Here is a 27,677-nt window from a genome sequence, read left to right on the forward strand (position 1 = left end):
CTTTATTTATTTATTTTAAAAAGAAGAAAAAAAAAAGGAAATAAGCTACTTATCTCTGGCCCTGCCGCCTTACAGACACAAAACACCAGGGCAGATGCGGAACGGACGCGTATCCCGGCTGATACAAATGACTTGACCCCAGCGGGAGGGCGTTGCGATAACGGCCTTGTAACGCGCAGGGTAGCCGGAAGGGCCACCAAGAAACCCCTTCGGCCGACACGCCCTTTTCCGGAAAATGTGCCCGTTCGTCTGACCCTTCGGGCTCTCACGCACAGGCAGGTATCGGTCGCTCATCGACATGTCTCCAACACCACCGCCGCCGCCGCCGCCCCCCGATCTGCTCTCTTGCTTGTGTCCCGTTGCTGAAATTTGCAACGACCAACGAACATCCTCCGAGGCTGCTGCAAGCGCAGAAATATCCCTGTTGGAAGTTGTGAATTCTGCCTCTCAAGGGAGGGGGGGGGCTTGGGACGTCTACAGGAGCACCATTTCGCACTTACTTCAGTGTGGGGCCGGAGGATGGCGGAGGGGGGCCGGATGGAGGGGGTGGGGCAGGGTTTATTCCTTGCTCGACCAGTCTGCGGAGATCGGGCCACGAGGTCCGATTGCAGTGGCTCTGGAGGTTGCCGGAATATCCATTAGGCTACGTACTTGGTAATATTGATGGCCCTCCGCCTGGGAACCTGCAGGTTCAGTGTTCGACGCGTTGTCCATACACTGATGCCCGCGGCGAAACTTTCCAAAAATGACAGATACTTCAGATGAGATGCGATGGGTAGATAGAATAGCGAGTTGGTGCTGGCCCGGTTTCAGCTCGACATGCCACTCGTTATATCTGCGTGCAGGCGGCACGACAAGGTAGTTGCTCGTGTCCCCGACATGACATTAGCAGCCTACAGGAAGCGGGCCATCTACTACGTAGTCCGTCAATCGGCACCGCCGAAACATTTCCTTCGCCAGCTATTTTCTACTTTCTTTTTCCGGCCTTGTAACGGATCAAGATGCACAGTGACTATTTGTTTGCTTCAACAAGTCATTATTCGGCACACAACTGTGTGGACTCCCGCTGCTTCGTTTCTCGTACCATCATGACCGCCTGTGCCTTCTTTTTCGCCGACTTCAAGTCTGCCCCTCTACCCTCATGCAAAATGAACCCATGGCCCTGCCCCCAGATTCTTCATGTCCACCCTATCACTTCATCCAAGATGGGTATAACGCGCAGCATGCCCAGACTTGGCAAAAACCATACCAGAGAGATAGCGAGGGAAAAAAAAAGGGAAAAAAAAAAAAAAAACACCGCCGGACCCTTGTCGACGGTGAGAGATGGTGATACAATGTGCCAACCCAACGCCTTACAACGCTTAACCCACGTGCCCCAAGCCGACCGGGGGGGGGGGTCAAAAACCGCTTGGAAATGATCAACAAAGTGGCGCAAGAGAAAGTCGTGTCATCTTCCCCGGTTGCAGTCCAGTCCTGTGTTCCATTAAACGCGGCGCTACCTCCGGGGCACGGGCAAAGCCAACGGCTGATCGTGCTTCACATTCGCCTGGTGTCGAACTAGCTGGTCTTTCCTCGCAAACCCGTCCTTGTTAGGACACCCGGGTAACATACACTTGTGCGGTTTGGAGTGCTTCTGCAAGTGTTGCCTGTCGTCTTTATTAGCGTGGAATCTCGACAAGTGGCAGATGGCGCCATTACCTGTACATGCAGTTGCGGTAGAAGATCTTGGGTCCCCCCTTGTGATCTTGGCCTCCCTTTTGGCACGTCTGCCAATGGGGGCAGATGTAATGGCCTTTTCCTCTGTGCCTTAAAGAGTCCATGTCTACATTGGCGCCTGTTCTTACGCCTTCTATGCTGTCGTCGCCCATCATTGTGTCGTCGTCCACATCATCATCATCGTCGTCACCTTCTCGCGGTGAGTCGGGGGTGGGTGAGCGATGGTATCGGTCAGACTGGCGGTACGTATGTGAGCCATCCGACATGGACGCTTGTGATGTGACTGCAGAGAAAACCGCCCCAGACGACGATGCCGAATAGGAAAAGGAGGACCTGGAGCTCGATTCCGAGAAGAAGGTCTGATGGCCGGGTTCTGAGGCGCGCTTTTCTTGGGCGGGAGAGGCGCATTCCCTGATGCTCTTTAGGGTAGCCGCGTTGGTGTCGACGGCTTCCTTCATGCTCCTGGGTCCGATGTCAGCAACTGGGAGACCCTGAAATGGCGGATCTGAGCAAACCTGAGCATTTTGCGCTTCTTCGTATGGAACTCGAGGATGCCCATGTCATTAAACCCATTGGCGCGATAGGCCTGATCGACAATGTTGTGGCCCGTCGAGTTCAAGCGTTCCTCGTGCAGAAGCTCGTCGGTAAAGTTTTTGTACAATACTTCGGTGATGTGGACGAGAACATCACTGAAGTATGCTAGTGCGCCTTCCTTGGGATTTTGTTTCGGCAGCGTCCTGTCGCAGTTGGCATATGCCTTGCTGAGGATCTTGCGGACCTCAGCCTCTTGATCGACTGATCCCTCGGGATTCAGTAGCGAATTGATCTTGAACGACATGACGAGCAGAACAGGAAGCTGGACGCATAACACCGTGCTGGATGGCTCTACGATTTCCGCAAAACGTGACGCGAAGAGTCTGAAGCGGTGGCAGGTCGAATGGATTGCGAGGACGTTGCCCAGATCGAGTACAAGTGCGGGAACCGAAAAATGGCACGGAGATGGCAGAACGGCCGTACAGTTCTCTAGAGACGACGTCGAAACGTTCCAAGTGGGTCGTTGAAGAGGGAGGCAAACGTCCCGGTGTAATCCAGGCCAGAGAACATGTAGAATGGATCAAGAGGCAGAAAGCGAAGCGATGGGATTGGCGTTGGTGAATCTAGAGAGTTTTTTGCAAGGACAAGAGGAGTCCTGGTCATAACTCAATAAAGAGGATATGACTTGGGCAAGGGGGAGGAGGAAGATGGAGACAGGTGGAGAGGGCGTTGACTTTGAACGAGGTGACGGGAAAAGAGAAAAGAGATAAGACTCCGGGACGCGAGCGATGGCGGAACAAGGCAGAGGGGCCAAAGTCAAGGCAGTCGTAGTAGTAGGAAGGCCAGGACAGGTCAGTCGGGTCCGGTATCCGTGGCGAGAGTCTGATGGAGATGAATGGAGACGCGAGGGGACGGGGTGCGGGACGGGAGGGGGGACGGCTGACACCCAGAAGATTAGGTATGTGTAGCATGTACGGATACTCCGTACGGTGCACCTAATGTAGGTAGGTAGTAGTGGACGGGAGAGGGGGCAACGACTTGAAGGGGGAGGGGGGGGGGGGGGGGGGGGTCACGAATGGAACGGCGGGTTGGTATCGTAGCGTATCGGTGCTGGTGTTGTGGATCCGGCGCAGACTGCGTACCTGAAGGAGGTACCGGTATGGTATTGGAAAGGGGACAGGATGGAAAGCGAGGAAACGCGAGACAGAGCAGAGAAGGGGGAAGAGAGACATGGAGAGTGGTAAGTCGCAGACGTGGGTGCAGATGCAGACGCGGTCTCAGGCGTAGTGCCAGTCCCTTGCCTCTTTACGCCCGTATTATGGTGCAGATGGGCAAGGCCAAGGAATCAGAAGGAGAGAGAGGTTCGAGAAAATGAGGACAAGGGACAGAATGAGATGGGCGGCCGGAGAGGGGAGGGAGAGGGGTGGGAGGAGGAGAAGGAGCGGAAAGAGGCAAAGCAGGCTTGCCAGGCATGGTGAGGCAATGAGGGCCTAGTTGGCTTTCTGCATGTTCCATTTCCCGCATATCGAGGATGGAGGGGGACAAGCCAATTAGATGTTATCTGTTGGGTTCGCAAGGATAGATTAGCAGACCGAGTGTAAGCAGAGAGACAAAAGAGGGAATGATGGGTGGGTGTGCGGTAGGAAGAAGGAAGCATGCGGTTTGAGAAAAGTCGACCAAGGCCTAGAACATGGCCGACTCCCATGCACAAAAGAACAGCAAGCAGAGAAGCAGCCGAGGGGGTGTGTGTGTGTGTGTGTGTGGTCAAAATGTGGCAGGAGGTGGAGGAGGAGGAAAGGACGAGGGTCAAGAGACGACGGAGCGACGGAGGAGTGCCGATGGCTCACAGACATCGTTTACCGGGCGAGCAAGGCAGGTTAAGCGGGTCTGGTGGGGGGGCGGGTGGACAAGGCAGGCAGGCACACACATACAGACAGTACAGGTAGGTGCAGAGCAGGCCAGGGTAGGGGAATCGTGTGAAGGCGTGTAAGGCATGGATGGGAGTGTACCTACCTGGTGTATCTGTATTGTACGAATAGGCGCGCGGGCAATATGCCATGCAGTACCGCAGTCAGCAGCAGCAGCAGCCGAGCATCAAGGTAAGGGCAACAAGCGGTGTCGGGACCTTGGGGAGGAATGGCGCTACCGAGGCGCTATCTAAGCCTGGGCGCTGCCAGCTGGAGTGTCAGAGCATGCATAGCACGGTCTGCCAATTGCATTGGAGGTGAGAAACGGCTTGTTGGATGGGATGATTGTTGGTGGCCGGTATTGCCCGTGGGCCGGGTAGGGTTACTGTTGGATCATGATGTTGATGGCCCTAATTTTTTTCCCCCTTCGATCAACAGAGATGTCCCCAGGAAGGGTTTAGCTGATATCCGTACTGTGGCCGTTGGGAGATGGGAGATGGGTACTGCCCTCGTCCTTGCGCGTCCTCGTTGTTGTTGTCCGGGGGTAGTGAGATTCAAAATTGGTTCGGTCTAAGTATATCTGACACGTACCTAATTACTACGTTCACTACCTCGGAAACCGAGTAACACTCAGCAATGACACACAGAGATCCACACACGGCTGAGTCTCGCTGCACTGAATTGATTTGAGGCCGGAAAACAGCAAAGTAGGGTAAGAAAATGTGAGAGCGTCAGTCAATGATCCCGGAAGACGGAAGTATGGATTTTGGTGAGCTGGTGAACTGCAAAATGACCCCTTGGACCTTGGCGCAGGTCGACGAGGACACGATGCAGGCGGATGTAAAAAAGGAATGGCACAGCATGGTGCTGTAAGCGTTGGTGGCGGGGAAAGAAGGGAAATGAAGTTGGAGTTGGAAGTCCAGAGTCGGGAGTCGGGATATGGGGAGAGGAAGGAGAGAGACATGTGTGTGTGTGTGTGCATCTCTCTCTCTCTAGGTACGCAGTACATAGGTACGTACTTCCTTCGTAGTGGGAAGGCAGGTAGGACAAGGCTAGTGGGGAGGGGGGCTAAAGTGGAGCATGCATGGAACATGGCACCATGGGGGCAAGGTGAATTTAGCATGCTGCACTCTCAAAGATCGACCAACGAGGTCTTGCCCATGTTAATTTTGCATGTCGGCTTCCTGCAGCTGCTATCTCCATGTTCTCCGAGCCCCTCTTGCCGTTCCTGTTCCCTCCTTCGATTTGAACAATTTGCCCATATTTCTTTTCCTTCCCGTCCCCTCTACCCCCCACCCCCCCCTCTTATCCCTTCCCTTCCCTGCGTTTCCCTCTGTTGTGTCCGGTGAAGCTAAGCCCTTCGGATTTTGGAAGGTGGTTTCCCCCCTCCCCATTCTCCTCCCCCTCACCTTCCCCTTCTTTTTCGTTTTGTCGTGGAAGCACCAAGACTAAAACCGGCTTGTCTTTCGTCACTTCATCTCGTTGCACATTCAATGCATCACCAAGGCTGCCATCCTCCTAGAATGGAGATGTCGAAATAAGCTCACACTTCTCGAAAACCGCCCGCCTTTAGAGTTCGTCTGGCGCGGTATGCGTAAGGGCTGACACGACGCACCAAGGACCACTTTCACCCGAAGTTGCAGTCGCAGTCGTAGGTAGTCCAGTCCTCACCGTTGCAGTAGCAGTCGCGGCCACCCTCGCCCTCGCTCTCGCTCTCGCTATTGCCGTCTTTTCCCACGCAGTCGCTGTTGATCATTGTCCCCTCCTTTCTCCTTCCCCGTTTCTCGTTCCTCCCGCCTCTTGTCTCCCGCCACCAGTCAAGCTCTCTCTCTCTCTCTCTCTCTCTCTCTCTCTCTCTCTCTCTCTCTCTCTCTCTCTCTCTCTCTCTCTCTCTCTCTCTCTCTCTCTCTCTCTCTCTCCCTCTCTCCCTCTGGTCCCTTCCTACTTGCCGCTCCTTCCCTCGCATTCCCCTACTCTTACCCCACCCCTTCCGCTATCCGTACATACCTACCAGTACCTCTTTCCTTGAGCCCATGTCCCTGTCATCGTAAGGGACTTCCGTTGTCGAGGTGAGAGCATGTCAAGTCTTCTTTTTCCCTCATTCCGTCCTCTAATCGTTCACGTTACACACACTGTCCGGTCTGCTCGTCGCATGCCTGACACCGTCCAAGACAACGTCCAATATTACCTTCCCTTGTATTTTTTGACATCTCATTCCATTCAAGGGAGGTACAGTCTGATTGCTCTCACTCGTCCATCCGCTGGTCCTCCTTTCACTTCCGTCCACCCACACGTACACCTACCTCTCTCTCTCTCTCTCTCTCTCTCTCTCTCTCTCTCTCTCTCTCTCTCTCGGTGTCTCTCTCTGACTTTCCCAGCTTTCAGCAAGACTCCCCAAAAGCTCGCGTCACCACTCGCAGCCGCGCTAAGGCAGAGACAATAGAAAACAAATCAGACAGTGCGACCTATCGCGGACCGTGTTGCGGCGACAAAATCCCTCGTGCGACCACTGCCTCCATCCATACTCCGTCTCATGCAGGCAAGACTCTCAAAATCAGGCCATCCGACGTGGAGCGGGAAGTCCCATTGGGCTGAAACTCTAACCCACGGACTCGACCCAACCCAAGACATCGCTGGCGCATACAGTCATCTGACAAAGGGGCTGCAGTTAGTTCGCCCTTGTCTTGTCTCGCTTCTGGGCACTATCCGTTGATGCTGTCGAGACACCGTGTCGCTGCCGAACCGTCTGCCGCTACCGGTCGATCCTGGCCCTCCAGAATACCGTACCTACCCACCGCTTCGCTAGATACCTTGAACCATCGAGCCTTATCTTTGTCGGCTTAGCTTTGGAAAAGACAGCACCTCATTGCTCGGGGAGGGGGAAAGGAGGGGGGTACGCCCAAGTCACCTCGCCCAGTTCATCATCCTCGCCGCCCAGATACGTGCGTACACGCCTTCACAGCTCTGGAATTTCTACCCGGAATCAACGACAAGAACATCGAATTCTTCGCATCTATCCGCCTTCTCCTGCCACATTTTTCACTCGGGGTCATGATACCCCCTCACTCCACACACTAAGATACGTATTCAAACCATTGCCGGCCAACCGTCTTCCTGAGTTAGGCACTTCGCTTTGCTTGGCGCTGCCAGCCTGATCCGAGCCATCTTGGATAACAAGAGACTCGCACGAAAGTCAGTCAGATTCATGATCCGAACGGTGTCTCTGACGCTGACATGCATTTTGGAGTGGGGTCGCGCTGTCATACTAAACTCAACTAAATTAGAGGCCCCCGACATCTCGGCCCCCCTTGAAGTCTGCCGTGGTCGACGGTACTACGGTACAGGCGGTATCCGTGCCCGTGGGGCGTCGACATCTGTGCTCCATCACGTCGCTCCGGCTTATTCATCCTGTTATCTCATCCACCACCCTCCTCCGTACGCGTACATACACGTACCTGGTTTATCTACCCTCGCTGTCACTTGTCGCGTTGCGCATCGGCCACCACCCTCTCCCGCGTTTCCCCTCCCTCGGTTCTTCATACTACCCGCCCACATCCACTGCCACGCACGCACGCACGCACGCACACTACAGCCCTGCCCCCCGTCCTTTAGCGTGCGCGGCAAGACATCCTGAGTTTGCGTTGACAGTAGCGCGCGTTCGTCGCTGGTCATTGCTGCTAGTGAAGCTGCTGGCGGCCGGTGCCCCAGCGCACACCCGTGGTGCTCTTGGCCTCTGGTAGTGTAGCGGTCTTGGTGCTGTTCTCTCCTTTAGCCCCATCTTGCCTCATTTGGCCCGCCAACGTTACTGCTCCGCCGTCTCCGCTGCCGCTTCACCCTACTCCCGGTCCCGGGTCGCATCCAATATCCCCTGCCCTGCCCTGCTGCTCTGTCATATTCCTGGCCCCGAAACTGCTTTCTACGCCTTGCAACAACAACCCCCCCCCCCCCCCTTTTCTTTTTTTCTGGCCCATTCTCTACCTCCCTCTCTCCACTTGAATCTGCGTGCACGTACTCGCTCTCCCCGGGGCATTGTCCACTTGTTTTGCCGGGAAGTCGACGGCATTGGGCTCGTGTCTCTGTTCTTCCTCTGGCGGCCAAGGTTCCGTACTTAGCACGGTCTTGATGCTCCACCTGGGCCCGACTCAACATAGACAGTGCTGTAATTATGACGGCTAAGCACCCCCGTAAGAGAACCCTGGACCTTGACGAGGATCCCCCTCCAGTTCTCAATTCGACCGCTTCACTCTCCGCCCCAACAACCCCACCTTCATCTACGCCTACATCAACTCCCTTCTCTAGCTGTGACGGTATCGACAACGATATCGTCAACCGAGACTACCAACTATGGAGCAAGCCGACAGACTTGCCCTCATCTGCTGCCGACTCGAACCCGACGGCACGTCGGCGTCGACTTTCCAGATCGCAAGTTGGCAGCCGGCCTGTAGCACTCTCCCTGTCGTGTAAGTTCATTATTGACTCTTAACTTTGGTGACCCCCGTGCTTGCTCGATCCCTTGCTTGGATACCCAAAAGAGGAAGGTGGGAAAGAAGAGACAGCGGAAGGGGTGGACAGACACAGCACGTGGTTGGCAGTGTGGACAAGGCATCCAAAGCTGATAGACTTACATAGCACGTCGTGATGGCGTAATCGCCTCCTCGGCACAAGTGCCCTTGTACGGTCCGCCCGTCTCTCCTCGCCCGTCGGCCAATCTTGTATTCGAAGCAGTGCTACCGGCCCCGGAATCTCGTTGTGTGGAAAACCTGGCCTTGTCGAACCCCTTTGACGACAACGCCGATGACCAAAATCGTCTGGTTTTGGGTCGAAGCCCAATAGAGCGGGGCACCAAGGTTGATGGCTACATCAAGTTTCACAATGAGAAGAAGAAGCCGGCCAAGGGGTCAGGGGCCGCTGTCTTTATATACAAGGAAAGCGGACAAGAGCTTTCTCCTAGGTCGACCCTCGCCATGTACCTCTCTCCGCAGTACATGGGGGAGATGGGGCTACAAGACCAGGACGACAAGAGTCTGTTCGCGTTTTGTAAGTCCATGGCCATCACTCGGGTCAACACTTAATAACCGTCTACTAGACCTGAAAGCCTGGTGCCCAGGCAGGAGTGTTCTTGATAAAACCAACTGCTGGTTTGAAAACATCCCCCGAATGGCATCTCAAGACTCGTGTGTCAGATCTGCCATTTTGGCACTCGCTGGGACGTACGTGCTTGATTACCAGCCTAGAGAGAGGATTCGGCAGATTGCCCAGAGCCACTACAAGAACGCCGTTATTCTATTGAGCATGGCGTTACGTGAGGCTCGTCATCAGCTCCCTTCAGAAAGTGAAGCAGATTGCATGGTGGCTGCCATGGGCGTCCTCAATATGATTGACGTCGTGTCTCCCGAGCAGCGACGGCCACCAAACCGCGTCCCCCGCTGGTTGGAAGGCGCTCGTCTTGCGTGTAGAATTCTGGACGCAACGGAACCAGGGCACCGCTACTGGAAGCCCGTCAACATCCAACCCTCCGAGGCGCAGACGGGAAATATGATTATTGCCGGCAGAGCAGCTATCCTGGCCCTTCCGATGGCTCCTCTCGACTTGGCTGCCACGGATAACCGCCAGTTTGCGTGGCTATTGCAAGGATCGGAGCGCGACGTCCACAGAGTTCATGGCGGGTGCGGCATGTCTCCAACACTGCTGTATCGCTTTTCGCAAATCACACACATGAGCGCGTTTCTAGAGGCGGACCCTGAGAATAGCGAATTCATCATCAAACCAGGTGTCGACAAGCTTCTCGAGGAACTGAGGAATTTGCATCAGTGGACCGATGCTTCCTCGTCTTTAGCTTCGTCTCAGCCAGGCAATTTCAGAGACAGCCTTCACCCCCGCGACTTGTTGTCCTCCGTCAAACTGGACAAGCACGGGCTCATCATGGATAGGAGCTCCATGACGGAAGTCACAGCAGAGGCATGGCGCTTGGCGGCCGTCATCTACCTCCGCTGTCGTCTCGAGAGGCTCCCCCGTTGTCATCCAGATGTCCTCTCCCCGGTGACAGAGCTGGCGAAGTGCATCCAGATGATGCCGACGTCAGGCACCTTCTTCACCGCCCAGTCTCCCTTTTTCCCAGTCTTCCTTCTGGGTGTTGTGGCCATGCACGAGGCGCACGTCCAGTGTGCCCTGGACTGGTTCCAGTCAGTCATTAGTACCAGCTGCCGCTCTGTAAGTCCCGTCCAGTCCATCATTACATGTTCCTTGCCCAATCTAATCGACCCTTCGTTGCAGAGCGTGCCCCCGGCATTCCAGTCACTCAATCGGATCCGCGCGTGGATGGCCCTCAACACCTGCGACGTCAATCGATCCGAACTTCCCCGGCGCATTTTGGAGCGGCACCCTTGGTGGGAGACGCTCGTCTCACACATCGCTGCGACTGAAGGGACGTTGTGCTTGATTTAGGAGAGAGAGGTTGGGGTCTAGAGACATGATTGTTTTTCAATGAGCCGCGCTTTTTTCTTTTTCTTTTTTTTTGACACAAGCAAGTATCAGCCAATGATTTTTGTTTTGTTATTTATTTGTTTTTCATCTGTCTTCTTTGCTCTCAGCTATCGTGTCTTGTTTGTTTTTACACCCTGCCGGATCCAAACGGATTCTCGGGTTGACTGGAAGGCTGCGTAGCCGTAAAACAAAATGCGCCTGCACCTGCCTGCCTCCTCGGCTCTCGCGCGAGACTACCTACCTTTGTTGTTTCCCCTCCTACGTATGAAAGATGAAGACCAAAACAAGATAAGGAAGATGATGAGAATAAAAGGAACCCAAGGCACGGACATGGTCCCCCCCCCCTTTTCTTCTTCCTCTCCGTATCTCTCTTGCAACCGAGATGGATCGTTCTTACTCCCCGCTAACTGAGATGGCACTATCCTTCTCGTCGGAGGAGTTCTCGGCGGCGGCGCTGCCATCGGGGTTGACGCGGATGAGGTACTGGCGCATCTCGGAGCCCTCGGCGGCCCACGACTTGACGACCTCGAGGCCGGCCTCACGGCACATACCGCGAACGTCCGCCTCGGACCGCTTGTGGGCGTCGAACCAGTCCACCTCGAGACCGCGCCGCAGCGTGGCCGTCGTCTTTGTCGTCGTTGTCGTCATCCCCGCCGTGACGTCGACGTCGCGCCGGGCCCGGAGGTAGAAGCGGTGGCGCTTCTCGGCGGCGTCGACCTCAGCGCAGATGTCCCAGTCTTCGGGGCAGAAGATGTCGTCGCCGAGTAGGGCGTTGGCGTGGGCGAGGCCGTTGTGGAAGAAGCGCGTAAACAGGTCCGGGTGGGCGTGGTAGGCGTCCCAGACCTTGGCCGAGGAGACATCGTGGCCATCCATGCCGGCGAGGATGAGGTCGGCCGGACGCATGAGGGCGGCCCAGTCGCGGAGGGCGGCAACTGCCTTCTTCCACGGGTCGTTGAAAAGGACGGAGCCGAGGGAGAGGAAGACGCGCGGGGTCGCCACGACGGTCTCGGCGAAGGCCAGGCCCGCCGTGAAGTCGCCCCAGAGGCCCGCCATGCGGACGCTGCCGCCGGCGTGGCGCGGCGCGAGAGCCTCCAGGTTGGTAGTGAGGGAGCGCCTCGAGATGTCGAGGGCGAGATACGTCGCCCTGCGGCCCTGGTGGGCAAGCTCTTCCAGGAGGTAGTTGACCTTGCGCATATCACTGGAGATTTGAAAAACGGGTCAGCCAACCTCTTCGTCTCGACAGTTTGGTTTCCAAGTGTTTTTTTTTTTTTTTTACCCTTTTCTATTTCCAATTTTTTTGGCCCAAGACGAGGGGGCAGAAGAGATTAGGGAATTACGAAAGCAAACTAAGACTCACCCGGCGCCCAGGTCGATCATGGTGGCGTCGTCGGGGATGTAATCCCTCGCCAGCTCCCCGCTGTGCCTCTGGAACAGGACGATCTCGTCGCGCGTCTGGTAGAACTGGGGCGTGAAGATGATGTCGGCCCAGATGGCCAGGCCCTTGTCGTCGTACAGCAGCTCGTCAGGCATGGTGGGCGTTGCCGCGTGGCCGTTCGGGGGGTTCTGGGCCGCCGCGAAGAGGATGCGGCGTAGGTCGTCGAGGATGTGAGACTCCATCTTGCCGCCGCCGATGTCGAGCACGCTGCCGTGCTCGGGGACGGTAGCCATCTGTTCGTGTGCCATTGCTGCGGGTTTGCTCTGGGTTGATATGGTGGATGTAAGATGATGCCTTGATGGCTCGGTGCCTGCGGCTGAATTTGACTTGATGAAATGTGTATGGTTACGGACTGCGGTGATGCCGGGGAAGAAACTCAAAAGGTGCCGGCTCCTGGAGGCCTTTTTATACATGTTGATCTCGGGGTTTCCGCAGACATTCACCTCTAGGCGGTCTCCCACCCATTCGTCTCGTTCATTTCCTCACCGATGCCAACATTCACCCGTCTCTCTCCTCGTTTGGGCATCACATCACTTCCCGTACCGTGGTTGTCGGCCGCGCCGCCGCTTGTTTTCCGTCCCTTGATGACGGCAGGCCTGCCACGCATATGCTTCTCTGGGAACTCAACTCCGAAAAGACGCCTCGCTTGTGCAGGTTTGTTTGCTGGGACGGAGACAAACAGAGCCCCTCCTCTTCCTCCTCCTTCTCCTCCTCCTCCCCAAACAGCCAAGGCCCAGAGCTGCCCCGCTAACGAAGGGCACAGGGGCAAGGCTTAGCTATGTCAGGCGTATTGGGAGCGGAACGCGCGACGGCTTGAGAAGATGTCTCTTTTCTCATGCTGACATTGCCATGCTAAGCCTTATTTTGGCTTCCTGAAGGAGTTGGGGGGGAAAAAAATTGCATTGTCGTACAAATTGGAGTGCTAGGACGGGCAAGAAGGCGATATCGGCGACGATGCGAGCGTAGGTGGGGAGGAGGCTGGCTTCTCTTGATCATTGGACTGTTGGTACGATGGTATTTTAAGCGACTACCAACATCAGTCTTCGACCAACAATGTTTGTTGAGCAGCGGTTGGACGAGACGCCGAAGCTGCCCCTCCTTCGGGCCGTAGAAGTCTCACGAGACGTAATTGAAGCGCTCATCAACTGTCGGCTCCAGGAAGTACCCGCTGCCTCCCGGTCAAGATACCCGGCCGACCCGACAAGCTCGCGTGCTTGGTAACACAGGAAATCTTCGAGTTAGGGCCGCGCCTCGGGCTCTTGGCGGCCACACTGCATAAGGCCGGTGAATATGCATGGTACAGGCGTTGGCTGATGATACCCCTTGCACATTGAACATGGGGAGGTTAGACTTCTGGGTCGAAACAGCTGCATATGAGTGATTGGTGGTTACGGAACAGTCAACGATGATGGATACCAACGTCTTGAGAAGACACTTCCGTCAAAAGCGCACATTGGCCTCGAAGCCTTGCCTGCTACTCCGTGCAGAAGTGATCAGGACTCCTGCCATGACCGACCGTCTGCGCCCGCGTTGTTCAAGTGGCAAGCGACGACGGTGCAGAGCTAGTTACAAAGACGTAAGTACTCCTGGTGAGTTGACGAGACTCACACAACCCCCCCTTTCTCTCTTTCTCATAGTGCGGTTGTAGTCAAAATCTTTTCGGCAGCAACTTGTTCGTACAGCACGACTGGTCTGTGCCGACGCGGCCGAGGGCGCCGGCCCCGGGAGTTTTTTTCTTCTTCGGAGCGGGCCGCTTTGGTAAAGATGGCGAAAGATGGCGGATGATGCACATGACCTCATGATGGCCTTTGCGGCCGTGGTGACCGCTTCTGTCTCTGGATGTAACCCTAGCACGTTGCAAGTCTATACAATCATGGATTGTGTTGCGCAAAAGCCAGTCGGAGGCGTCTCCATCCGGTCCAGCGCCCAAGTCATGGTCAAGACCCGAGCAATGCAGTGATACAGTTTGCGTACGTACGCTGGCATTTCGGTCCCATTTCGTGGGGGAAGGCGGATGAACGCCATTATCCATCTTCCAACGGCGATTGACTTGTAATACCCGCAGATCAACCCCTCAAGAAAACACGTCTGATGGATGTTGGCTATCTGCCAGATTATGGTCAAACCAATAGAGAAAGTGACCAAACATGACAATACATTGGTAGGCCCGTCGCAGCGGACTTCAGGGAGCTGCGTATGTCCATGGACCCCGGCAATGTCAGCGGAATCAGAGTCAAGCATGACTGTGGCACGGCCGGCCTCCTGCTGGCTGTTGCCCGCGACGCACGCGCCTTGGTTGAGAACCATAACGAGAGGGCTAGGGCCTGATTCTGGATGTGTGTTCACAATAAAGCCCACTGTTTATGGAAGTCAAAAAAGGCTCGGGGCATATAGATAACGTCTTTGCAGGTTTCGGGGTCGTTGCACTTTGCGCTTCCCCAGATTATATCATCTAACCGTCCATATTTCTCGGTAATCACGGGTGAACCATAATACCGGATGTTGGTGAGCTCGGCAAAGCGGGCACGACCCAGGTCCATCTATCTTCAGGTTGGGCGGGGCCAGCGTTGCTTCCGCAAGGTCCAAATACCTTGTTGGGCACTCGAACCGCGTGTGTAGTCAAGTCAGATTGTCTGTAGGTTGCCGTCTTTGCTGTATTGCTTGCTGGAACCTCAACGACGACGCTTACCAGGTTGCCCCGATGATTACTCACAGACTCGCGGGGTACGACGTGAAGCTCGAGATTTGAGCAAAGATCCAGGGGTATTGTGTGGTTGAAGACTGCAACACGAGGGCGGCCGGCTGCTACTGTCGGTCAATGATATTATTACACATGCTGTCCTGGGTGCATACAATGAGTCGAGTAGCTCGTTCCAAACGCAGTGGATGAGCATGCAATTTAGACTAAGACGCTGTTGCACAGAGAGAGAGAGAGAGAGAGAGAGAGAGAGAGGAAAGAAACAGGTATAGCCGAGGTAAACCACTAAGGTAGGTAAGTAGTACGATGCGTTGGAAGAGTGGAGATACAGCGGGCGTCGGCCCCGACGAGGGTGTGGAGCAACTCGCTCAGCGTGTGGGAGTTTGTGCCCGGTTGCTTGACTCAGGTGTCCCTCCTCGGCCGGATTAGATTTTTCAATGGTGGTTTCAGGACGCAGAGGGTGGCCAAGATGCCTGGGCGATACAACTGGATTCGCCTCCCTGGCACGCCTCGACGGTAGTGGACAAACAGACGAACGTTGAGAAGATCGCGGTAGAAGCCCGACGGTGCCCAAGGCGGAGGAGGTCAGGTAGGTTACGGTTCGGCCGGGAGTCGTTGACTGGCGGCCGTGATGGTGATGGCATCGATACCTTCTAGAAGCCGGGTACGAAATTCTGCGTTAGGAAGCGTGACATTGTGGCTCTCGGGTGACAAAAAACCTGTGCGCAGTGCTGGCACTTGTCGACCGTTGACTTGTGTCCGTCCGCCGTTTCGAACGAATTGCCCTCGGGTCGGGCCCATGGGGCCGCATAATGCCGAGGGCGATTGCAGAGCCTCAGACTACAGCGGCCTCTTGTTTATGGCCTCCACGTACGTACTCCGTACCGTGGTTAGCCCATGTCTGCCGACACTTGCATTGTCGTGATCCTCTCCGCTATCCAGAAGTCCAGCAAGCTTGCCAGGGTCATGGTGGAGCGGCGGAAATGCCGGTTCTGCCGCAGGGTGGTCCATTAAGAAGAGAAAGCTTATGGGGTCGATTTGATGTGCATGTACTGTAGGTACAAATGCTTCGGACTAGGTTCAGAGGGCGTTGTCCATTCAGGGTTCGACGACTCTACACCACCGTCGAGTCGAATCGACACGGCATGGGCACCCAAAGCGTCTATGCACTTGCGTACCCGGCGGAAGGGGTGTGTGCGGGCGCGTTTGTGTGGATACGGCGAAGGTCCTTGCCAAGGCAGTTGAAGGGACGAAACAGCCAACTGGCCACCATCGACTTGGGATTCTCGTGCCTCGTGACGTGAAGGCCACCAAGAGCCCCATCGAGCAGCAAGCGAGCAATGCAATGCTGCAAGCTTGACAAAGGGGGAAAAGGTTGGCATGCCCCAGGCGTCTGGTTATGTATTAGCGGCGGTAGTGTATGTGGTGGTTGTGGGAGGCGGCGCGCAGGAAGACAGCGCAGCGTAGCATGACCGACTAGCGGTCATCTCGGAGTCAGTTCATCCCACTCAGCTAAGTTTGGCTAGCAGTCGTAGTTTCCTCGTGTGAGTGGGTCTAACGAGATTTAACATGCACATCCCTTCAACTGCCGGCATCTGGCATGGCTCCTCCTTGGCCTGACCTACTTGTCCTTTTCTCGTCCGCTACGGAGTAGTAGACAAGTACTATCTATGTAAGACAAGCAGGCAAGTCGAAGCTACCAAGTAGTAGTGCCTTCTGGACGCGTGCTAGTCAATGAAGCTGGACGTGGCAACTGGCAGAGATCGCCATGAGCCAGGTTTCGGCACGGGCGTTCCATTCCCCGATCGAGAAAGGATGGTTGTGGGTTTGGATCAAGGTACAGATGCAGATATTCGTTCCCCGGCGACGTGCCGAACGGGACGGCCGCTGCAGGCAAGGGATTGATAAACTTGCCTTCTGGGACTGTGGTCGTTGGACACGATCCGAGTCGATGGGGGGCCGGGGACTGTTGACGATTTGTCGCCGACATGCCTGTTTCCGTAGCAGCGAGTGTACCTAACGGGATTAATACATACTTACCATGGTATTACTCTTCCCTTTCCCCCTCCGCCCTTGATCCCGCCTAGCTCGCTGGCGGGAGGGTTCCTGTTGGCTGGCATGTACACTCGTTAGTCAGAGCGACCCCCCTATCCACCGGCAAGGGTGGTGGTTGTGTTTCTTTGGCAATCCGACTGTGAGGCTTTGTAAAATGTCTTTGTCCTGTCGTGTCGTTGTCGCAGCTTGCGATGAATCGGGGAGAGGGGAGGGGTTGAGCATTGACTCGGGCACTGTACACTCGCGACCTCAGCTGAATCGGGGGCAAGGTGTGACCAGGCCTAGCGTTCGTCGTGTATGCCGTGGTCCAGCGCGTGTATTCCTGGTACGGCAACATCGATTTTGGGTTAGGGGATGATGTTGCTTAGGTAGGACCAAGTTGTGGTGACGGACGGTCGGTAGATCGTACCGTGTGGGTAAGGGAGTATGTATTCAATGCAGAGCGAGGCTTGTGCGCCCGGGCGCACGTCAACGGGGATGGACAGGCAGGCACATGAAAGGCCTCACGGGACGGGAATCTCAGAGTCTGAAGGGGGAGGGGCCACTTGTTGTATCCAGCATCACATAGCTTGTGTTTGGTGCTTCAAACAGTTTTAGAGCAGCGAGAGCGGTACTGCGTCGTACGCTTCTCGTTCGGCATGCATGGAAACTGGAGAGAATTGCAAGAAGAAACCGGGGCGAAAATAGATGAGCAGGTTTGGTTCGCGGACCTCGCTGAGCAGGTATGTTGAAATGGACTACTACGTAGTGTAGTACTAGATAGTTAGATGGCCATTCTCATCGAGGGCGGGAGGGCCAGGATGCCTTGCTGGCGGGAGGAAGTTTGGGTTTGGTCAGTGTGCGTAAAACGTCGTACTTTTATTATGTAGGTTTGTAAGAGGAGAGAGAGGGAGAGGGGCGGACGCAGGGACTCTGGTTCATTGAAAAGACAGAAAACGATGCGGCTCATCAGGTATCCGCACCAAGCAAGGTACATAGTGATGTCGTTTGCCTCGCAGCAGCGCGGGCAGCAAGAACAGTCAAGGTAGGTAGGTAGGGATGTACCTGTACAAACGGAAAAGAAAAAGAAAAAGAAAAAAACCGAGGCAAGAGGGAGACGGAAAAAGGAAAAAGAAAAAGAGAAAACCGACCCAAGACGGAGAGGGGGGAGGAGAGGGGGAAGAAGAAGAAGAAGAAGAAGAAGAAAAGTGAATGTGAAGGTGAACAAAGAACAAAGCCGAAGGCAGATACTGGTCATGGCCCGAAGCTAGAGCGAAGAGTCGTGGAGGAGGAAGGAAAGAAGGAAGGGGGCAGCACATAGTCAAGCCATCGCGGGAAGGAAGCACCAGCACCTGCCCACAACCGCCTGTCTCCTACCATCACCGCTGGAACAATGTTTCTGTCCGTGGGGAGGGTTCTGCACAGTGTGTACCCCCGCGTCACAGTGTGGGGGAGGGAGGGTCGACCCTGCGGCCTCAGGCAAAGTAAGGTACGGTACGGTCCATCGTGAAGAGCACGGAACACGCTCCAAGTGGTCCCCCACCTGCATCTCAGCGTACATGTAAAAAGTAGTAGTAGGGTGGAAGCGACCATCGGCAATGACATCCTTTGGTGTCTGTCTGTCTACTACGTAGGCACTGTACCTACCTAGGTAGGTTGTGTAGAAACATGCATGGAATACGCATAGAAGCCTTCACAATCAAAGACTCTTCTGTCGTATGCATATAATTAGTAGACGTACACATTCGAGGGGGTCCGTTAGCACCATGTTGGTGTCCGATCCCCCCATGTTGACAGCTGCCGGCGTGCTACGTACTTGAGACGCTGTGTATCCCAGATTCATCTAGCCAAACCTTAGCCGTCGCCTTTGCTGAAATGCAACTTACCATAGCGTACCCGATGACAGCCTCGTGATCGACTGCTGGTGGCCTCAGAGAGGGCCGTCCGGGTTGATTGGCGCATGCAGCCAGCCAAAACGTCCCCGACAGACTCGAGTCGCGTTGGTTCAAGTCCAGCCGTGTTTACGTACCTTCATCGACAACGTAGAGCCACCCTCGTCGCTGTTTGTGCTTGTTTCCCAGTGGGACAGGGCACCTGAAACGGCTTGTCTCTTCGAGACGCCTCGTCCTCTGAGTCGTACAAACACATCACCTCATGTTTGTCGTTTGGGGCTATAATGGTGGTTGCCGACTCGTTTACCCCCCTCTACGAATTATTCCCGCCTCGCCAGGACTCAGCTCAAGCACGGGCACATCGCGGAACGTCCCCTATGGGGGGGGGGGGCATGGCCAAAGCAACCGGTTTATTGCAACCGTCATATGCATACCGGTAGTCCAAGGGGTGGCCTAGGTGACAAGGTCCTGGTACGAGTGAACCTCAGCGGAGATTGCCGCAGGCCACTTTGCATATCGATTGTCTGTGCGGCCCGCCCTACTGCAGTTACAGAGGAGCCGATCCGTCGAAGCTCGTGAGAAGCCTGGTAACATTGAACCCCCTATCAATTCCAAGAGATGTGGTAAGAGAAATATCGACCCTGGCATAGACGCAATGGACACGATCGCCCCATGGGCGAGGCGGCGGTCAGTCAGCAATAGTTGACAGGAGAGGATGCTTTACTTTGTTGAGATGTGTGATGGATGGTTGCGGGCCGCCAATCAATGGGGGCCCCGATGTCTGAGCTCTCGGGAACAGAGCCGGCGGGATATTACCTTGGTGCTTGGCTACCTAGCCGCTCGACATGCCGCCCTGTTGTTGTTCTGACGCCTCGGACTGGTCAGGCTGCGGGGCTCAATGCTCATGGCTCACGGCATCCTCCAATCATACAGCCTCCCAGTTAAATAAAAAAAACCCCAATCAGAAAAACAAATCCAACTTGCAACCGTCCACAAGTCAAGGTAGCAGCCACGTGTGCGGTCGAACGGGCGGCCATGGCGACAAACACACTGGCCAAATCTCGAGCCTCGCTAGTCAACGGGCACGTCGGAGGCCCTGAGCTTGTTTCTGGGCACACGTCCTTGCCACTTATTGGGACAGCAGCAGTACCATGGTACTCGATTAGCCGGACTCGGTCCTTTCGGTATGCGGCGCGCGCGAGCCCGGTTCAAGGCTGATACGACACAGGCTGCCTGCATTGCTCCCTCTACTACGGAGTACGTCTTGGGCCATGCCCCGTGCTGCAAAGAGTCTGGCTAATCTTGCTTGTCGGCCAGATGCCTGGGGACCCCTGAGGCTGGCCAACCTTCTCGACGCAGTACGGAAGGAGTGGGGTGTGAGAGAGGGAGGAAGACCGACTTCTTCCAGGGATGATTTGACATTCGAGTACCCATCTTTGTCGCAGATGAAGCGGCCGGACAGCGGCACAGCCCATCCCTCTGACGCAGCGTGTAATTGCCCAATGGTTTCCAGGTAGTCAGTGGCTTTCAGAAGTCTTCTGGAAACCTTCCACTACGAGTCTAGCGCCAATCTCCCTCAGCCAGGTTTGCGCCCCCACCCTGCAGCTCACTTGTCAGAGATGTTGGGCCGCGCCCCCTTTTTTGGCCGCTGTTCTCCCCAGCTCAGATGCTCAGCTGTCCCGTCCCTCGCAACGGGTGGCCCCGGTTGTTCCAAAGGCCGGGCCACTATTCATGATCCTCGCCAAACACTCGGCATTTGCATTCGTATGCCATCGCCACGCATGCTGGTGAGACCTGTTTGCGGTGGGTTGTTCATATTCCAGGTCCAAGAAGGTAGGCAGGCCGGCTCGATGCATGACGGCCGTCGTGGACGAAGTTTGACCTATGATGTTTCTTTTTCCTTTTCCTTTTTGAAATCATAGTTGACCCGGAGCGTCACCTAGCCTTTGAATTGGATACCTACTTCGCTGGTGCGCAGAAACATGGAAGGAGATAGCGAGCGAGCCCGGACCGCACAGTGTTTCCTCCAACGTTCGGATCCAATCGTGGAAGCGCCGGTGGCCTCGAACAACGGTTCAACGGCTGTGTTTTCTCCCCCGTCCCATCACTCGCGCCTAGATCCCAGTCTTAATACCAAGCCCATGACAACGATGATGATGGCATCGGCCAGGTCGTCTCGATATTCATTCAACAACAAGTCTCTCGAGCCCAATGCCGGGCCTTTTCCTGCATGAGGAATTAGCGCTTCCAGAAGGTATGGGGCCCTTCCATGACCATGCCCCTTTCATATAGCGGACCAGCCGGGAGCCCTGCGCCTTGGCACTGTTGCACTGTCGCAGGGCCTTAGGATCGAGATTAGCCACGTAAAGGCATCCCGTCGGTATGGCGATGGCGACGAGGCTGGCCTTGGGCGTGGGTGCGACTGTTCGTACAGAATACTACGGAGTACTGTATACTTATAAGGAAGGAAGGACTGGCATTGCGGCATGGGGTCCATTCAACCGGCTCCAGCGCAACTTTGTTTCGTGGTCCTGATACGTGCTTTGGAGGCCGCACCCAATTTCGACGTGTCCGAGCGTTCATTGGATGGCACTGTACACCTCCTTGCCGATGCATTGCAATTGCAGTCCAAGGGCATATCGTAAAGCAGTGTGACTGGAGGAGACTGGCCGCCAAGAGGACAACCGGCGCAAATAATAGGGAAGCGACAGAATCCGCGGCAGCTACGCCTCTGGCGCGCCTTTACGAACGTGACACATGGGAAATGAGTGGGATTGAAATGCGCATCCGCCCATCCTCGGGTCCATCTGCCGCTCGTGTTAGCTAGAGTGGACGCGAAGGAGGATACCCCGTATGCAGCTGCACCTGCAGCGCCGAGCTGGTGTGCTACCCACCCCGGTATGTAGGCAGTGTAACTTGGGCATGTTGGGATCGCCTATGGAGTGGCTTTGACCACACTCTGTCGGTCCTCCAAACTCCATGACAGGCGCACGCTCGAAGAATGTTGGCCAGCACCAACGGGGATTGCCCAATCTAGAAGGGGAGCTGCAGCATGGAAGCTTTGGAACATTCCTTGGGCATAGTGCCATGGCACCGGCAAGTCTAGCTTATATGGCTGTCATCGTCGTTGTCGTTGCCATCGTCGTCGTCGTCGTCGTCGTCGCCGCCGCCGCCGCCGCCGCCGGTGTCTTTCACGCCGGCTGCACCTATGTCATGCTCCGGAGTCATCCTTCGTATCGGATGTTTAGAGAGCGCTTCGAATGGACAACAAAATCGATTGACTGAGGATGATGCGGTTAGCCCAAATCCCCAAATCATGGGAAACAGATGCGAGCGAGCTCCAGCCCCTGTTCCGCCCTATCGTAAGTTTTGTCTGTGGGGCTTAAAAGGTAATTTGGTGTCTCGTTCTGGCACCTGACTGGGAGAGGCGAGAGAGGGATCCACTTTGTTGGAGTGGGGATGATGGCAGAAATAACCCGATTGTTTGATGATGACGAGGCAAAACGAGCAAAAAGCCAAATGGGTTACTGGGGGTGTTTGACGAGCGAGCAACCAGCGGTCAGCCAAGCCTCGACGAGGCCCCCTACCCCCCTGAAGCTTAAGAAACACATAGAGAGAAAGGGAGGAGGTTCAAGAAGGATGATAATGACGGGCAGCCGAAGTGATAGTGGGGAGCGATGATGAAAGATGGTCCCTTATTCCCCCTTCTGTCATTGATGATGCAGGGCATGCATATGGGCTTTGCGTTGTTTGGTCAGTGCCATTTTGTCGGAGTGCCCGTGGAGGAGGTGGTGGTGATAGTGGTAGTTCATCGACGCCCGGCAGACCACCGCCTGTCAAGACAACTCTCGAACCTAGTAGCAGCATCAACCGTGGGGCACTGGAAAAATAAAAGAAAGCAAGGGATGTGGCAGGTACCGGTACCTAATAAGAAACAAGAAGCATGGCAGGGTGGAGGGTGTGAGCGAAGGTTAGGCAAGGGGCCGTGCAGAGGACGATGTTCTGGTGATGATGGGTGATGATGGCCAAGTCTTGGTGAGGCTCAAGTTCTTGTCATCGTTGGACGTGATCACTGGACGGCGCATGTACGAACAGCATTGGCTGCACAACACAGCCGTCTGGGGAAGCCAGCACCACCAGCTTCATGTCGAGCTCACAAGATGGTCCCAACCCCTGAGCGGCGACGGCAGAGGCGATCGTCACTGACTCCAGGCTTAGTACACCCCTAGTACGGAGTACCTACCTGTAGGTAGGCCTAGCAGAGCGGAGCAGGCAGTGACAGGGGGGCAGGAGAGCATTGAGTGAAGGCCGCCCGCCCCTTCCAAGAGAAACCAAGCACGCCATATTATCGTCATCCACACTGTCCGCACTGTATCAGCTGGTAGGTATTCCTTACAAGCATGGCAGGCGGCAGTCAGCATATCTACTTTATGGACAACAGGGGGCGGGATGTATGTCAAGTGGGCGTGGCAGAGAGGGGAGCGGACGAGGGAGACGGAGGAGGAGCCCAGAGCAAAGAGAGGAACAGAAGAGAAGAAAGAACCGAGTTGAGTAAGGAGGCATAGACGGGGGAAGAGGGGGGGGGGGGGGGGGGGGGCACGCACCCCGGTGCTGTGCTCGAGTACCTCCTTCCATGCGTCTGAGAAGGTAAGGTCGACATGGCAGACAGAGAGGCACGTATGCCTCGTCTATGTATCCGTGTACCCATGTACCCATGCTCATTTTCCCATGTACCTGCCCTGCCCTTCCCTTCCCTTCCCTGCCTTACTCCCATTACCCCCGTTCGTTCCTGCTTCAGTGTGAATGCCCCCGATTGTCCCAGCAGCTAAGCCGTTCGTTTCAATTCACCAAGCTTCCACACTTGGGACCTCTCACTTGACCTAACTTGGGGGGAGGGTGCGCGCGCGCGCGCGCTCAGGTCTAGTGCAGATAGGCTATAACTACAGACACCTGACGTGTGTACCTCTCGCATTGGTATTGCGAGGAAGGTACTTTGCGGTAGTACGAGTGTGTGTGTATGTGCGCAAGTCAGTGTAATATATGCGTGGTGTATGTCCATGTACCATTGCTCCGTGTGTGTGTGTGTGTGTGTGTGTGTGTGTGTGTGTATGCAATAGACCAAACTGCTTCATCTTGGCATGGAAATGCATTCATATCCTAGGTTGTCCGTCCTCTTCTCTTGCTCCCAGTCTCTTCATCTCCGTAGATTATTCTCTGTCTATACATATCTGTTCAATTCATAAGGACCACCAATCTCTTTTGGCTTCCTTGTCCGCACCAATCCATTCCTTCATCCCTCAACCGGGTCCCTCTTCTGATCGATTCTTACGACAGACCGCAGCTGTACGGATACAGCAACGCTCTGGGACCCCCTTCTTCTCCAGACGCCCCCCCCCCCCCCCCCCCTTCCATTATTCCTTCCTTTCTTCCATCCCCCCGGCCTCACTAAAAGGATCGTCTCCGTGGTTGACATTTTATAATACCTGCCGAACCCCGTCTGTCTGTCCCTGCGCTCCGCCTACTGCGTCACAGCTTCTTTCCCCTTCCCCTTGCTCTTTCCATACCTTGCACGGCACCACATACGAGCCAAGGCCCCGGACCCTACGCCCTCTTCCCAAAAGAGGTCTCAACTTCCTCCATACATATTCAAACGCTCCCTCTGCAGTAGCGACAAAACTCAAGCCAACTGCGTTTTTCTTTTCCCCTTACTTTTCCACCCTCCTCCTCGCAATTTGGCGACGACGCAATTGCAATCCCGACACCGAACCCCGAGACAAACAACAACTGCCCGATATCGAGGTATTCATTCCAGTCCGCCTCCTCTCTCTCTCCCCCTTTCGAATCAAGTAAGTTACAGCCTGTTCTACATTGATGTCACATTCCCTTGACACCCCTTTCCTACTGCCCCTTCCCTATTCCCTATTCCATATCCGCCCATTCTCTTTTTCCTAGGTCGAGTCCCAATCGAAGACGGAGCCGAAACCAGAAGTCCTTTTTGTTTTTCTCCAACACCCATCAGAGACGTGCCTACTTGCTACTACTCTGCGGGTGGCTGTGGTGGACGTCGACGGCGATTGTTGACTGTTGACTGGGCTCGTTACTGGCACCCGCACCCGCTCGTTCCCTACCTACTCAGCAGGATACGTACCGGACCTTGTTTGCCGGCTGCTTCTGTGGCTGCCCTGTCCTCGCGTCCGGGGGCTGTCCAGCGCCTTGGTCACGTCTGCCGCCTTGCCTCAGCTTTTTTCGCTGTTTTCCTCGTAGACCCACTTTGCTTCTCCTAACCCTGCCGGGCCATCTGCACCCCCGATCAAGGTTTCTTGGCCCCCTGTTACCTCATCTCGTCCGAGACCTTAGCACACGCGAACTTTGACAAACACTCTTTCTCTCTCGACACAACTGATCGAGCCCTCGGTCCGGAGGCACCAGCGCTTTTCTTCCTTTATCCTGCCTCACCCTTTCCTCTGGCGCTGCAAACCCTCAAGTGCATACTTCATCGCTTCTTCTCAACCTTGCATTGTTGCATTCCATCTCGACCAACACTAACCCGTGGCGCGTCGTATAGGTCACTCCAGCCTTTGACCCTCATCGCCTATACATTCCCTCCCCTTTTCCGTCACCGGTCCCGGTTCTATATCCTATATCCGAACGAGATCCATCACCCTCCAACGGCACAAAACGAATGCTCTGCGCGCCGACTCGACCCCTTGACGCTCATCGACACATATTTGGTGGGCTGACTGTGCCTTTTTCGACGAGAACTCGAGTTTTCGCGCCACGTCAGACCCGAGAGTCGTGACGACACGGTAGCTCTATATATACCGAGCATCAACAAAACAACCATTCGGGCGAGGTTTCGCGGAAGCTTTCTACGACCCACCATATTCGCCATCTCATCGGCGTTATTGCCACGACTGAGGTCGAGCTCAACTCCGGCGACTACTTGAACGGCGAGAACGAGCAACGTACTGGTCCGTGTTCTGTGGTCGGTCTGTCCCGGATTCCATTGCAACGTCCGCACTAGGTAAGCCTGCGAGGGAAATCCATCAGTTCTGATTCAAAGGACCCGCCACCAGGTGCTCCTGGCACATCTAGTCATGCCCAAGCCTGTGCTGGGCTATCCCCGTCATCCACCCCCCTCCGTAACTCTGCTCCTCAGAACCTACCCAAACACTCCCTACTCGTGGCAACGTGCATCCCCCGTCAGATTGGCTCTCCTCCAGATCCCTTATTCATACCCTTCGCCCCCTCGGAACATCAATAAACTAACTTTATCCTAGGTAGCCAAGTCCTTATAAACTCAAAGTCACCTTCGTCTGACGCGGAATATCGTCTGAAAGAATCCTGCAAGCTGGCTATCCACGCAGGAATTCCGACAATTGCTAGCGATTTTCTCCGCCGTAATATGAGGTCGCCAGCTCCGGGCGAGGTAATGGACATTGGCAACTTGATGAATCAAAGAAGTGCCGCTATGCAACAACACGCTTCCCTCCACAACGGATCAACCCCCGAACGTCAAATGCATCAACTCCCTCAGCTCACTGCGAGAAACATGCCCGAACCGCCCATGGACCGCGCGGGCTCCCCTCACGGCTCTGAACACTCCCAATACTCCCGCCACACCATGGAAGGCGTTCCGCGTTCCTACCCATCCCCCAGCGCCATGGTTGGCGCTCCAATGCAGATGCAGGTGCCTGTCTCCCACATGGGACCCGGCCCCGTGATCCTGCCCGGCATCCCTCAGCACGACATGTCCCAAGGCATGCCTCAGTACAAGGCCCCTGACCAGCAGGCGCCTCAGCAGCCCGCGAAGGCCTACCCGTGCAGTACCTGCGGAAAGGGCTTTGCTCGACGCAGTGATCTCGCCCGCCACGGTATGTGTCAAAACATCAGGCTCGGTTCGATTTCGTTACTGACATGGTGTTAGAACGCATTCATAGCGGTATTCGCCCGCACGTCTGCGACTTCCCCAACTGTGGCAAGCAATTCATCCAGCGTTCTGCCCTCACTGTTCATCAGCGAGTTCACACGGGAGAGAAGCCCCACATGTGTGAACGCTGCGGCAAGGTATGTCGAGGCTCGAGGAAGACGATGGAGGCTCCCGCGCTGACTTTTTTTTCTTTTTCCAGCCATTTAGCGACAGCAGTTCCCTGGCACGCCATCGTCGAATCCACTCTGGCAAGCGTCCCTACAAATGCCCTTACGCCGATTGTCAGAAGACTTTCACTCGCCGCACCACTCTGACGAGACATCAAAACCATCATACCGGCACGGTTGAGGAGGCGGCTGCTGCAACTGCCGCCGCCCTCGCTGCTCGTGGAGCAACCGTCAAGCCGAATGCGACCCGCTCCGATGGAGATGCCGTTTCTAACCGTGGCTCACCGCTGACCACGCCTTCTCCTGGCCAGCGAACCCTTTCGATGTCACCAAGTGCCGACGGTATGCACCGTGCCAACTCGGAGTTTCAGTACATGGGCAACAGCTCGCTTCCTGTCCATCTCCAGCGGGACATGCACGTGGGTAGCCCTGCGTCCACAACCTCGGGCGGTTACAACACCGGCATGAGGCCCACCTCGCATCCCACCAGCTACGGACCGCCTCCGACGCTGGAGCCGAGTGTCGAGCAGCACTCGGGCCCTGGCAGCGCTGGCGGCAGCCCTCACATGAGCAACGTCGGCTGGCAGTCGCCGTCGCATGTCGCCTCTCCTTCTCACAGCAGCAACGGTGGCGGTTATACCTATCCTGACCCCGATGCATACCCTGCTGCCCCCTCGCTCAGTGGACAAATGTTCTACGGCAACCCAGGACAGGTCCGCCGACCCCAGAGCACCGAACCTCCTGCCGGCGCTTATGACATCAAGGGTCGTCAGAGCGAGCTGTGGGCAGGTGCTCACTAATGTGAGTCTTTGTATCAGTATTGCCGAAGGTCCGCCCTGCATAAGCTTTCAGGTATAGAGGGCAGCTGACGGCTCAGCACT

At 55.5% G+C, this 27,677-nt stretch overlaps 11 protein-coding genes across 11 annotated transcripts; 6 read left to right on the forward strand and 5 right to left on the reverse strand.

The window, feature by feature from the left end:
* Positions 1-1,694: 1,694 nt before the first annotated feature.
* LY79DRAFT_592648 (uncharacterized protein) lies at positions 1,695-2,554 on the reverse strand (the record flags this gene model as incomplete). Its single annotated transcript, XM_060561451.1, has 2 exons — positions 1,695-2,178; positions 2,232-2,554. The coding sequence occupies 2 exons, from the start codon at positions 2,552-2,554 to the stop codon at positions 1,695-1,697; spliced, it is 807 nt and encodes a 268-aa protein (XP_060410858.1).
* A 1,709-nt stretch (positions 2,555-4,263) lies between these two features.
* LY79DRAFT_563339 (uncharacterized protein) lies at positions 4,264-5,117 on the forward strand. Its single transcript, XM_060558547.1, has one exon. It carries the CDS (start codon positions 4,387-4,389, stop codon positions 4,729-4,731), a length of 345 nt encoding a protein of 114 aa, XP_060410859.1. The 5' UTR covers positions 4,264-4,386; the 3' UTR covers positions 4,732-5,117.
* A 3,205-nt stretch (positions 5,118-8,322) lies between these two features.
* Positions 8,323-10,601, forward strand: LY79DRAFT_592649 (uncharacterized protein; the record flags this gene model as incomplete). Its single annotated transcript, XM_060561452.1, has 4 exons — positions 8,323-8,617; positions 8,883-9,194; positions 9,244-10,367; positions 10,431-10,601. 4 exons carry the CDS (start codon positions 8,323-8,325, stop codon positions 10,599-10,601), a joined length of 1,902 nt encoding a protein of 633 aa, XP_060410860.1.
* A 432-nt stretch (positions 10,602-11,033) lies between these two features.
* LY79DRAFT_592650 (histidine-specific methyltransferase) lies at positions 11,034-12,323 on the reverse strand (the record flags this gene model as incomplete). Its single annotated transcript, XM_060561453.1, has 2 exons — positions 11,034-11,838; positions 11,998-12,323. The coding sequence occupies 2 exons, from the start codon at positions 12,321-12,323 to the stop codon at positions 11,034-11,036; spliced, it is 1,131 nt and encodes a 376-aa protein (XP_060410861.1).
* A 1,157-nt stretch (positions 12,324-13,480) lies between these two features.
* LY79DRAFT_582299 (uncharacterized protein) lies at positions 13,481-14,403 on the forward strand (the record flags this gene model as incomplete). Its single annotated transcript, XM_060560248.1, has 3 exons — positions 13,481-13,651; positions 13,742-13,833; positions 14,241-14,403. 3 exons carry the CDS (start codon positions 13,481-13,483, stop codon positions 14,401-14,403), a joined length of 426 nt encoding a protein of 141 aa, XP_060410862.1.
* Positions 14,404-14,551: 148 nt separating this feature from the next.
* Positions 14,552-15,784, reverse strand: LY79DRAFT_582300 (uncharacterized protein; the record flags this gene model as incomplete). Its single annotated transcript, XM_060560249.1, has 2 exons — positions 14,552-14,883; positions 15,652-15,784. 2 exons carry the CDS (start codon positions 15,782-15,784, stop codon positions 14,552-14,554), a joined length of 465 nt encoding a protein of 154 aa, XP_060410863.1.
* Positions 15,785-16,824: 1,040 nt separating this feature from the next.
* On the reverse strand, positions 16,825-17,378 carry LY79DRAFT_334404 (uncharacterized protein). The gene has a single exon (XM_060552517.1). It carries the CDS (start codon positions 17,163-17,165, stop codon positions 16,857-16,859), a length of 309 nt encoding a protein of 102 aa, XP_060410864.1. The 5' UTR covers positions 17,166-17,378; the 3' UTR covers positions 16,825-16,856.
* LY79DRAFT_334403 (uncharacterized protein) lies at positions 17,379-18,108 on the reverse strand. Its single transcript, XM_060552516.1, has one exon. The coding sequence runs from the start codon at positions 18,063-18,065 to the stop codon at positions 17,592-17,594; it is 474 nt and encodes a 157-aa protein (XP_060410865.1). The 5' UTR covers positions 18,066-18,108; the 3' UTR covers positions 17,379-17,591.
* Positions 18,109-21,958: 3,850 nt separating this feature from the next.
* LY79DRAFT_563371 (uncharacterized protein) lies at positions 21,959-22,556 on the forward strand. Its single transcript, XM_060558548.1, has 2 exons — positions 21,959-21,980; positions 22,144-22,556. Exon 2 carries the CDS (start codon positions 22,159-22,161, stop codon positions 22,378-22,380), a length of 222 nt encoding a protein of 73 aa, XP_060410866.1. The 5' UTR covers positions 21,959-21,980; positions 22,144-22,158; the 3' UTR covers positions 22,381-22,556.
* A 759-nt stretch (positions 22,557-23,315) lies between these two features.
* On the forward strand, positions 23,316-23,659 carry LY79DRAFT_334466 (uncharacterized protein). The gene has a single exon (XM_060552519.1). It carries the CDS (start codon positions 23,390-23,392, stop codon positions 23,576-23,578), a length of 189 nt encoding a protein of 62 aa, XP_060410867.1. The 5' UTR covers positions 23,316-23,389; the 3' UTR covers positions 23,579-23,659.
* A 2,472-nt stretch (positions 23,660-26,131) lies between these two features.
* LY79DRAFT_592651 (uncharacterized protein) lies at positions 26,132-27,596 on the forward strand (the record flags this gene model as incomplete). Its single annotated transcript, XM_060561454.1, has 3 exons — positions 26,132-26,573; positions 26,627-26,766; positions 26,829-27,596. 3 exons carry the CDS (start codon positions 26,132-26,134, stop codon positions 27,594-27,596), a joined length of 1,350 nt encoding a protein of 449 aa, XP_060410868.1.
* Between the last annotated feature and the right edge of the window lie 81 nt (positions 27,597-27,677).

This window comes from Colletotrichum navitas, assembly GCF_030913465.1.
Source record: "Colletotrichum navitas strain CBS 125086 chromosome Unknown LY79scaffold_62, whole genome shotgun sequence".
Taxonomy (NCBI): Eukaryota; Fungi; Ascomycota; class Sordariomycetes; order Glomerellales; family Glomerellaceae; genus Colletotrichum; species Colletotrichum navitas.

Excerpts from the sequence above, each read along its gene's own strand:
- LY79DRAFT_334466 (XM_060552519.1), top strand. The coding sequence starts at position 23,390 with ATGTATCCGTGTACCCATGTACCCATGCTCATTTTCCCATGTACCTGC.
- LY79DRAFT_334403 (XM_060552516.1), bottom strand. The coding sequence starts at position 18,065 with ATGACCAGTATCTGCCTTCGGCTTTGTTCTTTGTTCACCTTCACATTC.
- LY79DRAFT_563339 (XM_060558547.1), top strand. The coding sequence starts at position 4,387 with ATGGCGCTACCGAGGCGCTATCTAAGCCTGGGCGCTGCCAGCTGGAGT.
- LY79DRAFT_563371 (XM_060558548.1), top strand. The coding sequence starts at position 22,159 with ATGATGGCAGAAATAACCCGATTGTTTGATGATGACGAGGCAAAACGA.
- LY79DRAFT_334404 (XM_060552517.1), bottom strand. The coding sequence starts at position 17,165 with ATGTTGCCGTACCAGGAATACACGCGCTGGACCACGGCATACACGACG.